Source organism: Eriocheir sinensis, chromosome 64 (genome assembly GCF_024679095.1).
Source record: "Eriocheir sinensis breed Jianghai 21 chromosome 64, ASM2467909v1, whole genome shotgun sequence".
In the NCBI taxonomy this organism is placed as follows: Eukaryota; Metazoa; Arthropoda; class Malacostraca; order Decapoda; family Varunidae; genus Eriocheir; species Eriocheir sinensis.
Window position 1 is genome coordinate 3,359,296 of NC_066572.1, and position 15,536 is coordinate 3,374,831.

General features: G+C 37.7%; 1 protein-coding gene and 2 long non-coding RNA genes across 72 annotated transcripts in view; 1 reads left to right on the top strand and 2 right to left on the bottom strand.

Annotated features, from left to right (window-relative positions):
• The window catches only part of LOC126987300 (transmembrane ascorbate-dependent reductase CYB561-like), a 99,685-nt gene that overhangs the window by 10,876 nt on the left and 73,273 nt on the right, over positions 1-15,536 (bottom strand). For all 50 annotated transcript variants that reach the window (XM_050844221.1, XM_050844215.1, XM_050844192.1 and 47 more), the window contains exon 3: positions 13,635-13,765. In XM_050844221.1, coding sequence (XP_050700178.1) covers positions 13,635-13,765 — 131 coding nt within the window. The remainder of the gene's footprint in view (positions 1-13,634; positions 13,766-15,536) is intronic.
• On the top strand, positions 1,532-4,387 carry LOC126987302 (uncharacterized). Of its 21 annotated transcripts, none has more exons than XR_007740683.1 (6): positions 1,532-2,383; positions 2,429-2,700; positions 2,757-2,924; positions 3,085-3,132; positions 3,189-3,356; positions 3,413-4,387. It is a non-coding gene; the product is annotated as an uncharacterized LOC126987302 (long non-coding RNA). The 21 variants fall into 21 exon arrangements; XR_007740672.1 differs by having other exon boundaries at positions 2,541-2,652; positions 2,757-2,972; positions 3,077-3,132; XR_007740682.1 differs by having other exon boundaries at positions 2,541-2,652; positions 2,757-2,972; positions 3,077-3,132; positions 3,301-3,356.
• LOC126987305 (uncharacterized) lies at positions 8,709-10,946 on the bottom strand. The gene is made up of 3 exons (XR_007740697.1): positions 9,250-10,946; positions 8,935-9,143; positions 8,709-8,829 (listed from the first exon to the last, which is right to left on the bottom strand). It is a non-coding gene; the product is annotated as an uncharacterized LOC126987305 (long non-coding RNA).

Sequence of the window (15,536 nt, forward strand, 5' to 3'; positions counted from 1 at the left end):
AGAAGGGAACAGACCCCAGGAGACGGGACACAACCCAACATCTGTGGTCATATGCCGGAGAGAGACAGACGGGGAAGGAATTATAGGAGAAGGGAACAGACCCCAGGAGATGGGACACAACCCAACATCTGTGGTCATATGCCGGAGAGAGACAGAAGGGGAAGGAATTATAGGAGAAGGGAACAGACCCCAGGAGACGGGACACAACCCAACATCTGTGGTCATATGCCGGAGAGAGACAGAAGGGGAAGGAATTATAGGAGAAGGGAACAGACCCCAGGAGACAGGACACAACCCAACATCTGTGGTCATATGCTGGAGAGAGACAGAAGGGGAAGGAATTATAGGAGAAGGGAACAGACCCCAGGAGACGGGACACAACCCCTGATTAACACCTGGTACCCATTCACTGCTGGGTGGACAGGGGCGTAGGGTATCGGAAAAGCCGCCCAAATTTTTCCACTCCGCCCGGGAAGAAACAAAATGAGAAAGTTGGAGTTTTGCGTAATAGTGAAGGGGAGTGGGAAGGTGAGGATACAGGGTTATTTATAGGGTTGAGAAGTTGAGCTCTCCTTTGGGCACTCAACTATACTCTCTTTTCTAATTGCCAGTGAGTTAGAGGGCTTTTTTTCCATACATGTTTGCCCGTGAACTGTTTCCATGACTGGCGAGTGAAAGGGAACCTGGCTGACTGGTATTTATAGGGGTAAGAAGTTGACCTCTCCTTTGGGCACTCAACCATACTCTCTTTTCTAATTGCCAGTGATCCAAGAGCTTTTTTTTCCATGTATGTTTGCCCGTGAACTGTTTCCATGACTGGTGACTGAAGGGGAGCCTGGCTGACTGGTGTTGCGGCTAGTGACCTCAAGGGAACGGCCGGGGAGGAAGGGAGCTCGTGTAATCAGGGCAGACCTTATAAGCTGATTGGACTAAGTGATCGTAATTGGATTCTGAGCCTCAGCGGATCGACCCACATTATGTTAAGTTACGCATCTTTGAAAAAATAGCTCTGACCCAAGTGTTGACCTCTCTGTTGGCCGCTCGTAACTTTTGTCTCGGTCGGAACAGCGATTAGCGGGCTTTTTTTTTTTTTTTTACGCCTTTTTTGTTGCCCTTGAGCTGTTTCTTTAGCTGTAAAAAAAAATAATAATAAATAAATAAATAAATAAATAAATAAATATACGAAACACCATCTCTTCCTTTCCTTTCCTTCCCTTCCCCTCCCTTCCCTTCCCTTCCCTTCCCTTCCCTTCCCTTCCCTTCCTTACCCTTCCTCTCCTTTCCCTTCTCTTCCCTTCCCTTCCCTTCCTTACCCTTCCTTCTCTTTCCTTCCTTCCCTTCTTCCTTTCCTTCCTTCCTTCCTTCCTTTCCTTCCTTCCCTTCCCTCCTTCCCTTCCTTCCCTTCCCTTCCCTTCTCTTCCCTTCCCTTCCCTTCCCTTTCCTTCTCTTTCCTTCCCTTCCCTTCCCTTCCCTTCCCTTCCCTACCCTTCCCTTCCCTTCCTTACCCTTCCTTTCCTTCCCTTCCCTTCCCTTCTACCATCCCTAACTAAATTAATGTAAATAAATATATATAGAATTATTTGATAGATCATTTTGCACTCACTTAAATGGGTGTAGTTCTATAATACAAGTGAACACGGACGATAAACAAAATTAATGTAGATAAAAAAAAGACATATATATAAGTCCTTTTTTTATAGGCTCACTGTACATATATCAAGACTATATATGGGTCGAACGTACCTCAGACCTTTCTTCTTCATTAGGCCTCAGAGTTTGTAGTACGAGTGTTAGAGTGTACATTAACTAAGCCTTTTGTATTTTAGAATGTTAGGCAAAATCATAAATCATCATTCTTCATAAATATTATCACTAAAATCTAATCATATCTAGCAATCACATTTTTAGCTACATCCGAGGTCAATCCTTTCCTGCGTTCTTAATTAATGAGACTCCCAAGTTCTGTGTTGTGTCTCCTTGGGGGCGTGAATGTCAGGGGAGACTAATTGATTCAGAGTTTGCTGGTGAGAGGGATGAGGAAATGGAGGTGCTGGTTAACTCTTGCATGAGGGATTGGGACAGTATAGGGATGAAGGAATGAAGGTGCTGGTTAACTCTTGCACGAGGGATTGGGACAGTATAGGGATGAAGGAATGAAGGTGCTGGTTAACTCTTGCATGAGGGATTGGGACAGTATAGGGATGAAGGAATGAAGGTGCTGGTTAACTCTTGCATGAGGGATTGGGACAGTATAGGGATGAAGGAATGAAGGTGCTGGTTAACTCTTGCATGAGGGATTGGGACAGTATAGGGATGAAGGAATGAAGGTGCTGGTTAACTCTTGCATGAGGGATTGGGACAGTATAGGGATGAAGGAATGAAGGTGCTGGTTAACTTGCATGAGGATTGGGACAGTATAGGGATGAAGGTGCTGGTTAACTCTTGCATGAGGGATTGGGACAGTATAGGGATGACGGAATGAAGGTGTTGGTTAACTCTTGCATGAGGGATTGGGACAGTATAGGGATGAAGGAATGAAGGTGCTGGTTAACTCTTGCATGAGGGATTGGGACAGTATAGGGATGAAGGAATGAAGGTGCTGGTTAACTCTTGCATGAGGGATTGGGACAGTATAGGGATGAAGGAATGAAGGTGCTGGTTAACTCCTGCATGAGGGATTGGGACAGTATAGGGATGAAGGTGCTGGTTAACTCTTGCATGAGGGATTGGGACAGTATAGGGATGAAGGAATGGAGGTGCTGGTTAACTCTTGCACGAGGGATTGGGACAGTATAGGGATGAAGGAATGAAGGTGCTGGTTAACTCTTGCATGAGGGATTGGGACAGTATAGGGATGAAGGAATGAAGGTGCTGGTTAACTCCTGCATGAGGGATTGGGACAGTATAGGGATGAAGGAATGAAGGTGCTGGTTAACTCCTGCATGAGGGATTGGGACAGTATAGGGATGAAGGTGCTGGTTAACTCTTGCATGAGGGATTGGGACAGTATAGGGATGAAGGAATGAAGGTGCTGGTTAACTCCTGCATAAGGGATTGGGACAGTATAGGGATGAAGGAATGAAGGTGCTGGTTAACTCTTGCATGAGGGATTGGGACAGTACAGGGATGAAGGTGCTGGTTAACTCTTGCATGAGGGATTGGGACAGTATAGGGATGAAAGAATGAAGGTGCTGGTTAACTCTTGCATGAGGGATTGGGACAGTATAGGGATGAAGGAATGAAGGTGCTGGCTAACTCTTGCATGAGGGATTGGGACAGTATAGGGATGAAGGAATGAAGGTGCTGGTTAACTCTTGCATGAGGGATTGGGACAGTATAGGGATGAAGGAATGAAGGTGCTGGTTAACTCTTGCATGAGGGATTGGGACAGTATAGGGATGAAGGAGTGAAGGTGCTGGTTAACTCTTGCATGAGGGATTGGGACAGTATAGGGATGAAGGAATGAAGGTGCTGGTTAACTCTTGCATGAGGGATTGGGACAGACAGCATAAGGATGATCTAGATTTGAAGGCTTAATGGGAGTGTGGAAGGGTTGAAGGTGTGATGTTAACAGATTCAGAATATACGAATAAAAGAAAATATTAAGATAGAAAAGCAACATTGTGGTTGAACAAAATGTGCCTTGGGATATATTGCAGCCATGAGATATGAGGGAGGAAATATTGCTTCAACATATGTGTTTGAACAAGGAAATATTGCTCCCACATATGTGTTTGAACAAGGATATATTGCTCCCACATATGTGTTTGAACAAGGATATATTGCTCCCACATATGTGTTTGAACAAGGATATATTGCTCCCACATATGTGTTTGAACAAGGAAATATTGCTCCCACATATGTGTTTGAACAAGGATATATTGCTCCCACATATGTGTTTGAACAAGGATATATTGCTCCCACATATGTGTTTGAACAAGGAAATATTGCTCCCACATATGTGTTTGAACAAGGAAATATTGCTCCCACATATGTGTTTGAACAAGGATATATTGCTCCCACATATGTGTTTGAACAAGGAAATATTGCTCCCACATATGTGTTTGAACAAGGATATATTGCTCCCACATATGTGATTGAACAAGGATATATTGCTCCCACATATGTGTTTGAACAAGGATATATTGCTCCCACATATGTGTTTGAACAAGGAAATATTGCTCCCACATATGTGTTTGAACAAGGATATATTGCTCCCACATATGTGTTTGAACAAGGAAATATTGCTCCCACATATGTGTTTGAACAAGGATATATTGCTCCCACATATGTGTTTGAACAAGGATATATTGCTCCCACATATGTGTTTGAACAAGGATATATTGCTCCCACATATGTGTTTGAACAAGGATATATTGCTCCCACATATGTGTTTGAACAAGGATATATGTTCTCCCACATATGTGTTTGAACAAGGAAATATTGCTCCCACATATGTGTTTGAACAAGGATATATTGCTACATATGTGTTTGAACAAGGATATATTGCTCCCACATATGTGTTTGAACAAGGATATATTGCTCCCACATATGTGTTTGAACAAGGATATATTGCTCCCACATATGTGTTTGAACAAGGATATATTGCTCCCACATATGTGTTTGAATGAGGAAATATTGCTCCCACATATGTGATTGAACAAGGATATATTGCTCCCACATATGTGTTTGAACAAGGAAATATTGCTCCCACATATGTGTTTGAACAAGGAAATATTGCTCCCACATATGTGTTTGAACAAGGATATATTGCTCCCACATATGTGTTTGAAAGAGGAAATATTGATCACATATGTGTTTGAACAAGGATATTGCTCCCACATATGTGTTTGAACGAGGAAATATTGCTCCCACATATGTGTTTGAATGAGGAAATATTGCTCCCACATATGTGTTTGAATGAGGAAATATTGCTCCCACATATGTGTTTGAATGAGGAAATATTGCTCCCACATATGTGTTTGAACAAGGAAATATTGCTCCCACATATGTGTTTGAACAAGGATATATTGCTCCCACATATGTGTTTGAACAAGGAAATATTGCTCCCACATATGTGTTTGAACAAGGAAATATTGCTCCCACATATGTGTTTGAACAAGGAAATATTGCTCCCACATATGTGTTTGAACAAGGATATATTGCTCTACATATGTGTTTGAACAAGGATATATTGCTCCCACATATGTGTTTGAACAAGGAAATATTGCTACATATGTGTTTGAACAAGGAAATATTGCTCTACATATGTGTTTGAACAAGGATATATTGCTCCTACATATGTGTTTGAACAAGGATATATTGCTACATATGTGTTTGAACAAGGATATATTGCTCACATATGTGATTGAACAAGGAAATATTGCTCCCACATATGTGTTTGAACAAGGATATATTGCTCCCACATATGTGTTTGAACAAGGATATATTGCTCCCACATATGTGTTTGAACAAGGAAATATTGCTCCCACATATGTGTTTGAACAAGGATATATTGCTCCCACATATGTGTTTGAACAAGGATATATTGCTCCCACATATGTGTTTGAACAAGGATATATTGCTACCACATATGTGTTTGAACAAGGATATATTGCTCTACATATGTGTTTGAATGAGGAATATTGCTCTACATATGTGTTTGAACAAGGATATATTGCTCCTACATATGTGTTTGAACAAGGATATATTGCTCCACATATGTGTTTGAACAAGGAAATATTGCTTCTACATATGTGTTTGAACAAGGATATATTGCTCCCACATATGTGTTTGAACAAGGATATTGCTCTACATATGTGTTTGAACAAGGATATATTGCTACCACATATGTGTTTGAACAAGGATATATTGCTCCCACATATGTGTTTGAACAAGGAAATATTGCTCCCACATATGTGTTTGAACAAGGAAATATTGCTCCCACATATGTGTTTGAACAAGGATATATTGCTCCCACATATGTGTTTGAACAAGGAAATATTGCTCCCACATATGTGTTTGAACAAGGAAATATTGCTCCCACATATGTGTTTGAACAAGGAAATATTGCTCCCACATATGTGTTTGAACAAGAAAATATTGGTTTTATATATTTGAACAAAAATATGGAAATTATCAGAGTTGGCGAAAATTAGTTTAGAAGATGCTGTTTTTTTTTTGAGTTGGCATTAAGTGAAATCTTTTAATGAGGAAGACTTTGGAATATTAACACACACACACACACACACACACACACACACACACACACACTACATATACGCACATACAGCATACGAAAGCAGTTCACTACGCACATACAACAAGCAATACGCACACACACACACACAAAAGTACACATGCGCTGGGGATAAAGAAAACATACATATACATATAGATGGAGAAAGATATCATAGCAAATAAAATAATAAATAAATATGAAATGAAATAAATAAAATAAATAGCAAGGGAGTGAGATTAAACAGCTTTCTAATATCTGCAAAGGGAGAAGAATTGACTACAGGAATATATATGAAGGAAAAATAATACTTGTCAAATTCTATAAGGTACCATTGCATTGATTTTTCCATATTTCACAAGTGTCGAGAAAGGCTTTAAAATTTCAACGTAAAGCCTGAAATATACATGAAGGAAAAATAATGTTTGTCGAATTCTATAAGGTACCATTGCACGGATTTTTCCATATTTCACAAGTGTCGAGAAAGGCTTTAAAATTTCAACGTAAAGCCTGAAATATATATGAAGGAAAAATAATACTTGTCAAATTCTATAAGGTACCATTGCACTGATTTTTACATATTTCACAAGTGTCGAGAAAGGCTTTAAAATTTCAACGTAAAGCCTGAAATATATATGAAGGAAAAATATGTTTGTCAAATTCTATAAGGAACCATTGCACTGATTTTTCCATATTTCACAAGTGTCGAGCAAAGGCTTTAAAATTTCCAACGTAAAGCCTGAAATATACATGAAGGAAAAATGATACTTGTCAAATTCTATAAGGAACCAATGCACATATTTTTCCATATTTCACAAGTGTCGAGCAAAGGCCTTAAAATTTCAACGTAAAGCCTGAAATATATATGAAGGAAAAATGTTTGTCAAATTCTATAAGGTACCAATGCACATATTTTTCCATATTTCACAAGTGTCGAGCAAAGGCTTTAAAATTTCAATGTAAAGCCTGAAATATATATGAAGGAAAAATAATGTTTGTCAAATTCTATAAGGTACCATTGCACGGATTTTTCCATATTTCACAAGTGTCGAGCAAAGGCTTTAAAATTTTCAACGTAAAGCGTGAAATATATATGAAGGAAAAAAATGTTTGTCAAATTCTATAAGGTACCAATGCACAGATTTTTCCATATTTCACAAGTGTCGAGAAAGGCTTTAAAATTTCAACGTAAAGCCTGAAATATATATGAAGGAAAAATAATACTTGTCAAATTCTATAAGGTACCATTGCACTGATTTTTACATATTTCACAAGTGTCGAGAAAGGCTTTAAAATTTCAACGTAAAGCCTGAAATATATATGAAGGAAAAATATGTTTGTCAAATTCTATAAGGAACCATTGCATTGATTTTTCCATATTTCACAAGTGTCGAGAAAGGCTTTAAAATTCCAACGTAAAGCCTGAAATATATATGAAGGAAAAATATGTTTGTCAAATTCTATAAGGTACCATTGCATTGATTTTTCCATATTTCACAAGTGTCGAGAAAGGCTTTAAAATTTCAACGTAAAGCCTGAAATATATATGAAGGAAAAAAATGTTTGTCAAATTCTATAAGGTACCATTGCACGGATTTTTCCATATTTCACAAGTGTCGAGAAAGGCTTTAAAATTTGAACGTAAAGCCTGAAATATATATGAAGGAAAAATAATACTTGTCAAATTCTATAAGGTACCATTGCACTAATTTTTCCATATTTCACAAGTGTCGAGCAAAGGCTTTAAAATTTCAACGTAAAGCCTGAAATATATATGAAGGAAAAATAATACTTGTCAAATTCTATAAGGTACCATTGCACAGATTTTTCCATATTTCACAAGTGTCGAGCAAAGGCTTTAAAATTTCAATGTAAAGCCTGAAATATATATGAAGGAATAAAATGTTTGTCAAATTCTATAAGGTACCAATGCACAGATTTTTACATATTTCACAAGTGTCGAGAAAGGCTTTAAAATTTCAACGTAAAGCCTGAAATATATATGAAGGAAAAATAATACTTGTCAAATTCTATAAGGTACCATTGCACGGATTTTTCCATATTTCACAAGTGTCCAGCAAAGGCTTTAAAATTTCAACGTAAAGCCTGAAATATATATACAGAGAAAATACACAACCTTTAAAATGCTGATAATATATAAGCATCACTAACCTTCACTAAGTACTCGTGTCTACTCTAACTCTACTTTAATTCTTCCTCTTCTAGGCCCATCACCGTAACTAAAGGAATTCTACAACTCTACTCTGTTTCCGCCACTCTATAACAAAACCAATGATCACGATATGGCAACATCTGCGTCTTTGTAAAATAATAATAATAATAACAATAATAAAATCCTGTCTCATGGTGCACAGGATAGATTATAAATTGATACCCTGGTTTGTGTTCACGATATTTAGGATTTGCGAAGTCAAGCCGGAGATTGATATAGACAAAATAGAGGAAGGTCATATATTTTAACTTTTCAGGGTTCACACATATTTGGCAAGGCTTTCGTGGGAGTTGTGGGCATTTCCAGGGGTAGTTTTGTGGCCGTGGTGGTAGTGTGACCCTTCCTCTGTACCATGAACCTAAAGAGACACTCATTTGGCAAGGCTTTCGTAGGGGTTGTGTGCATTTCCAGGGGTAGTTTTGTGGCCGTGGTGGTAGTGTGACCATTCCTCTGTACCATGAACCTAAAGAGACACACATTTGACAAGGCTTTCATGGGATTTTATGCATTTCCAGGGGTAGTTTTATGACCCTGGTGGTAGTGTGACCCTTCCTCTGTACCATGAACCTAAAGAAACACACATTTGACAAGGCTTTCGTGGGAGTTGTGGGCATTTCCAGGGGTAGTTTCATGACCCTGGTGGTAGTTTGACCCTTCCTCTGTACCATGAACCTAAAGAAACACTCATTTGACAAGGCTTTCATAAGAGGTTGTGGGTGTTTCCAGGGGTAGTTTTATGACCCTGGTGGTAGTGTGACCCTTCCTCTGTACCATGAACCTAAAGAAACACTCATTTGACAAGGCTTTCTTAAGAGGTTGTGGGCGTTTCCAGGGGTAGTTTCATGACCCTGGTGGTAGTGTGACCCTTCCTCTGTACCATGAACCTTAAAGAAACACTGATGAGAACCCGACTGACCTTTGACCTTTGTAAGTAATTGACGATGGAGCGTCTGACAATACCGGACAAAGCCTTTCCTAGCTCGCTCAGGATTCGAACCCAGGATCACATGAGTCGAGATTGAACACTGTACCACTGAGCCAAGGGGTGTGATGTTGCCATAAGGTGATCATTGGTTTTTCTGCGTCACTGGAACAGACTAACTAAAGCCTCCTCGTTACCTGACCAGTCTCCGGAGGTCAGGTCAGCACAGGTCAAGTGAGCGACCCGTGCTGACCCATTGAAGGGGAACTAAAAAGAAAATGTAAACGGGGTCATTATAAACTTAACTAAAAAGATTGGAGATGCCGTAATTAAGTTAGAGAAATTAATGTTTAAACTTAATGATGTAAACTAGGAAATAACTATAGACCATTAAAGAAAACGTAAACAGGACATCGTAAACTCAAATAAAAAGGGAGAATCATGCCTTAGAAGTGTATTAATAAGTAAACTGAAGAATTTGACTAAGAAATTAACTATACCATAAAAGAAAATGTAAACAGGACATCGTAAACTCAAATAAAAGAGGAGAATCATGCCTTAGAAGTGTATTAATGAGTAAACTGAAGAATTGGACTAAGAAATAAACTATACCATAAAAGAAAATGTAAACAGGACATCATAAACTTAAATAAAAAGGGGAGAATCATGCCTTAGAAGTGTATTAATAAGTAAACTGAAGAATTGGACTAAGAAATAAACTATACCATAAAAGAAAATGTAAACAGAACATCGTAAACTCAAATAAAAGGGGAGAATCATGCCTTAGAAGTATATTAATAAGTAAACTGAAGAATTTGACTAAGAAATAAACTATACCATAAAAGAAAATGTAAACAGGACATCGTAAACTCAAATAAAAGGGGAGAATCACGCCTTAGAAGTATATTAATGAGTAAACTGAAGAATTGGACTAAGAAATAAACTATACCATAAAAGAAAATGTAAACAGAACATCATAAACTCAAATAAAAAGAGAGAATCACGCCTTAGAAGTGTATTAATAAGTAAACTAAACAAATTTGACTAAGAAATAAACTGGACCATAAAAGAAAATGTAAACAGAACATCATAAACTCAAATAAAAGGGGAGAATCATGCCTTAGAAGTGTATTAATAAGTAAACTGAAGAATTTGACTAAGAAATAAACTATACCATAAAAGAAAATGTAAACAGAACATCATAAACTCAAATAAAAGAGGAGAATCACGCCTTAGAAGTGTATTAATGAGTAAACTGAAGAATTTGACTAAGAAATAAACAATACCATAAAAGAAAACGTAAACAGAACATCATAAACTCAAATAAAAAGAGAGAATCATGCCTTAAAAGTGTATAAATAAGTAAACTGAAGAATTTGACTAAGAAATAAACTATACCATAAAAGAAAATGTAAACAGAACATCGTAGACTCAAATAAAAGGGAGAATCATGCCTTAGAAGTGTATTAATGAGTAAACTGAAGAATTGGAGGAGGAAATAAACTTAGACCATTAAAGAAAACGTAAACAGGGACATCGTAAACTCAAATAAAAGGAGAGAATCATGCCTTAGAAGTGTATTAATAAGTAAACTGAAGAATTGGAGGAGGAAATAAACTTAGACCATTAAAGAAAATGTAAACAGAACATCGTAAACTTAAATAAAAAGAGGAGAATCATGCCTTAGAAGTATATTAATAAGTAAACTGAAGAATTGGAGGAGGAAACAAACTTAGACCATTAAAGAAACGTAAATAGGAACATTATAAACTTACGTAAAAGAGGAAACAGAGCTCGTAAATAAGTTAGCAATGTATTAGTAAGTAATTTGAACATGACAGACTAGAAAATGAACTAGACCATTTAAAACACATCAAGAAAACATGCCCAAGAAGTGTATTAATGAGTAAACTAAACAAATTTGACTAAGAAATAAACTGGACCATAAAAGAAAACGTAAACAGAACATCATAAACTCAAATAAAAGGGGAGAATCATGCCTTAGAAATATATTAATAAGTAAACAGAGCAAACTGGAGTATGAATTAACTTAGACCAGAAGAGAGACATTTAAAACTAAGAAAAAAAGAAGATATTTAAAACTAAGAAAAAGAAGAAGAGACATTTAAAACTAAGAAAAAAAGAAGAAAGACATTTAAAATTAAGAAAATAAGAAGAAAAACATTTAAAACTAAGAAAAAAGAAGAGACATTTAAAACTAAGAAAAAAAGAAGAAAGACATTTAAAATTAAGAAAATAAGAAGAAAAACATTTAAAACTAAGAAAAAAGAAGAGACATTTAAAACAAAGAAAAAAAGAAAAGACATTTAAAACTAAGAAAAAAAAGAAGACATTTAAAACTGAGAAAAAAAAGAAGAAAGACATTTAAAACTAAGAAAAAAAAGAAGACATTTAAAACTAAGAAAAAAAGAAGACATTTAAAACTAAGAAAAAAAGAAGACATTTAAAACTAAGAAAAAAAAGAAGAGACATTTAAAACTAAGAAAAAAAGAAGACATTTAAAACTAAGAAAAAAAGAAGAGACATTTAAAACTAAGAAAAAAAGAAGAAAGACATTTAAAACTAAGAAAAAAAAGAAGAAAGACATTTAAAACTAAGAAAAAAAGAAGACATTTAAAACTAAGAAAAAAAGAAGAGACATTTAAAACTAAGAAAAAAAAGAAGAAAGACATTTAAAACTAAGAAAAAAGAAGAAAGACATTTAAAACAAAGAAAAAAAGAAGAGACATTTAAAACTAAGATAAAAGAAAAGATTTAAAACAAAGAAAAAAAGAAGCAAGACATTTAAAACTAAGAAAAAAAGAAGCAAGACATTTAAAACTAAGAAAAAAAGAAGCAAGACATTTAAAACTAAGAAAAAAAGGAGACATTTAAAACTATGAAAAAAAGAAGAGACATTTAAAACTAGGAAAAAAAGAAGACATTTAAAACTAAGAAAAAAAGAAGAGACATTTAAAACTAAGAAAAAAGAAGACATTTAAAACAAAAAAAAGAAGAAAGACATTTAAAACTAAGAAAAAAAAGAAGACCTTTAAAACTAAGAAAAAAAGAAAAGAAACAAACATAAAATTAAATAAAGAATGTGTGAATAATTAAAATCAACTCACTGAAATATATTAAAAAAACGTAAATTAAGACAAACTATTTTAAAAGAGGAAAAACACATATTAATCAGGTTATAATTAAATATGTAAATACACGGAAAATGAATTAGGTTTGTATTAATGAGAGAGAGAGAGAGAGAGAGAGAGAGAGAGAGAGAGAGAGAGAGAGAGAGAGAGAGAGAGAGAGAGAGAGAGAGAGAGAGAGAGAGAGAGAGAGAGAGAGAGAGAGAGAGAGAGAGAGAGAGAGAGAGAGAGAGAAATACCAGTAGTACTTTAAATAATAATAACAACAACAACAACAACAACAACAACAACAACAACAACAACAACAACAACAACTACATCGATGAAATTCCCAAGTGAAATAAATAAATAAAAATAATTAATAAACGTAATTGACCAAACCAAATAAGAAATAGGAGGAGGAGGAGGAGGAGGAGGTTAAAGATGAGGTACAGAATTAATATAGAAATTACTAATGTTATGAGAGAGAGAGAGAGAGAGAGAGAGAGAGAGAGAGAGAGAGAGAGAGAGAGAGAGAGAGAGAGAGAGAGAGAGAGAGAGAGAGAGAGAGAGAGAGAGAGAGAGAGAGAGAGAGAGAGAGAGAGAGAGAGAGAGAGAGAGAAAACGAGAAAAAAAGAAAGGGAAAAAAAAAAAAACAATAACAAAGACAAAATAGCGAATCTGACACACACACACACACACACACAAACACCATCAGAAAAACAAACAAACAAACCACACATCGAGAAACAGACAAACACACAAACACACAGAGAAACAAATAAAAAACAGGTATAAAACACGAACAGACAAACACACAAACACACAGAGAAACAAAGAAAAACAAAACAAAACAGGTATAAAACACGAACACACACACACAAACACACACACACACACACACACAAACACACCATCAGCAAAACAAACAAACAAACCATACATCGAGAAACAGACAAACACACAAACACACAGAGAAACAAATAAAAAACAGGTATAAAACACGAACAGACAAACACACAAACACACAGAAACAAATAAAAAAACAGGTATAAAACACGAACAAACACACAAACACACACACACACTGACGGGGTTCGAACACGTGCTCACCCAAAATCTGCGCGAGGGTGTAGAGCTTGGTGAAGAGGGGCAGGTCAGCGGGGGGGTCACCAGAATCCATGTCGTAGAGGGTGGAACGGGCCAGCAGCGATCCGCTCTCTGACCCACGCTCCCAGTCACGTCTGAAGAGAGGAAGGGAAAGATTGTACGGCGGAAGAGGATTATGAAGGGTTGAATAATGGAACAGAGGAAAATAAAGGAAAGAATGGAAGGAAGGGAGAGAAGGGAAGGGAAGGAAGGGAGAGGAAGGGAAGGAAAGGAAAGGAGAGGAAGGGAAGGGAAGGAAAGGAGAGGAAGGGAAGGAAGAGAAGGGAGAGGAAGGGAAGGGAAGGAAAAGAAGGGAGATGAAGGGAAGGGAAGGAAAAGAAGGGAGATGAAGGGAAGGGAAGGAAGGGAAGGGAAGGAAAGGAAAGGAAGGGAAGGGAAGGAAACGGGAGAGAAAGGGAAGGGAAGGAAAGAGAGAGGAGAGGAAGGGAAGGGAAGGGAAGGAAAGTAGAGGAAGAGAAGGGAAGGAAAAGGGAGAGAAAGGGAAGGGAAGGAAAGAGAGAGGAGAGGAAGGGAAGGGAAGGGAAGGGAAGGGAAGAGAAGGGAAGGAAAGAGAGAGGAAGGAAGGAAGGAAAAGAAGGGAGATGAAGGGAAGGAAGGAAGGAAGGAAGGAGAGGAAGGAAGGAAGGAAGGAAGGAAGGAAGGAGAGGAAGGAAGGAAGAAAGGAGAGGAAGGAAGGAAGGAAAGAAGGAGAGGAAGGAAGGGAAGGAAAAGGAGAGGAAGGAAGGAAAGGAAAGGAGAGGAAGGGAAGGACGAGAAGGGAGATGAAGGGAAGGGAAGGAAAAGAAGGGAGAGGAAGGGAAGGGAAGGAAAGGAGGTGAAGGGAAGGGAAGGAAAAGAAGGAGGAAGGGAAGGGAAGGAAAAGGAGAGGAAGGAAGGAAGGAAGGAAAGGAGAGAAGGGAAGGAAAGGAGAGGAAGGAAGGAAGGAAAAGGAGAGGAAGGAAGGAAGGAAAGAAGGAGATGAAGGGAAGGAAGGAAAAGAAGGAGAGGAAGAAAGGAAGGAAAGGAGAGGAAGGAAGGAAGAGAAGGAGAGGAAGGAAGGAAGGAAAAGGAGAGGAAGGAAGGAAGGAAAAGAAGGAGATGAAGGAAGGGAAGGAAAAGAAGGAGAGGAAGGAAGGAAGGAAGGAAGGGAAGGAAGAGAAGGGAGGAAGGAAGGGAAGGAAAAGAAGGGAGAGGAAGGGAAGGGAAGGAAAAGGGAGAGGAAGGGAAGGGAAGGGACGGAAAGGAGAGGAAGGGAAGGAAGGAAGGAAGGAGCGGAAGGAATGAAGGAAGGGAAAGGAAGGGAAGGGAAGGAGAGGAGAGGAAGGGAAGGGAGGGAGAGAAAGGAAGGGAAGGAAAAGGGAGAAGAAGGGAAGGGAAGGGAAGGAAAGGAGAGGAAGGGAAGGGAAGGGAAGGAAAAGAAGGGAGAGAAAGGGAAGGGAAGGAAAGTAGAGGAAGGGAAGGGAAGGAAAAGAAGGGAGAGGAAGGGAAGGGAAGGAAAGGAAGGGAAGGGAAGGAAAAGGGAGAGGAAGGAAAGGGAAGGAAGGGAGATGAAGGGAAGGAAGGGAAGGAAGCGCATGAAACAGAAGGGGAAACTAAGACAAAGGAAGGATAAAGAAAGGAACAGGAAAACAGGAAAAAGGGAAAAGAGGAAAATGAGGAAAGGAAGTTACGAGAATTACAGAAAAAAAAACCTTGAGGTAGAAACGAGAAAGGAAACAGAAAAAAAGAGCAAAGAAAAGAGAGAGAGAGAGAAGAGGGATAGAGAGGAAAGTTAAGAGAGAAAGAAAGAAGGAAAAGCGAGATAGAGAGAAATGGAAAAGAACATAAGAACATAAAAACACGAATTAACACAAGGTCACGAGTCTC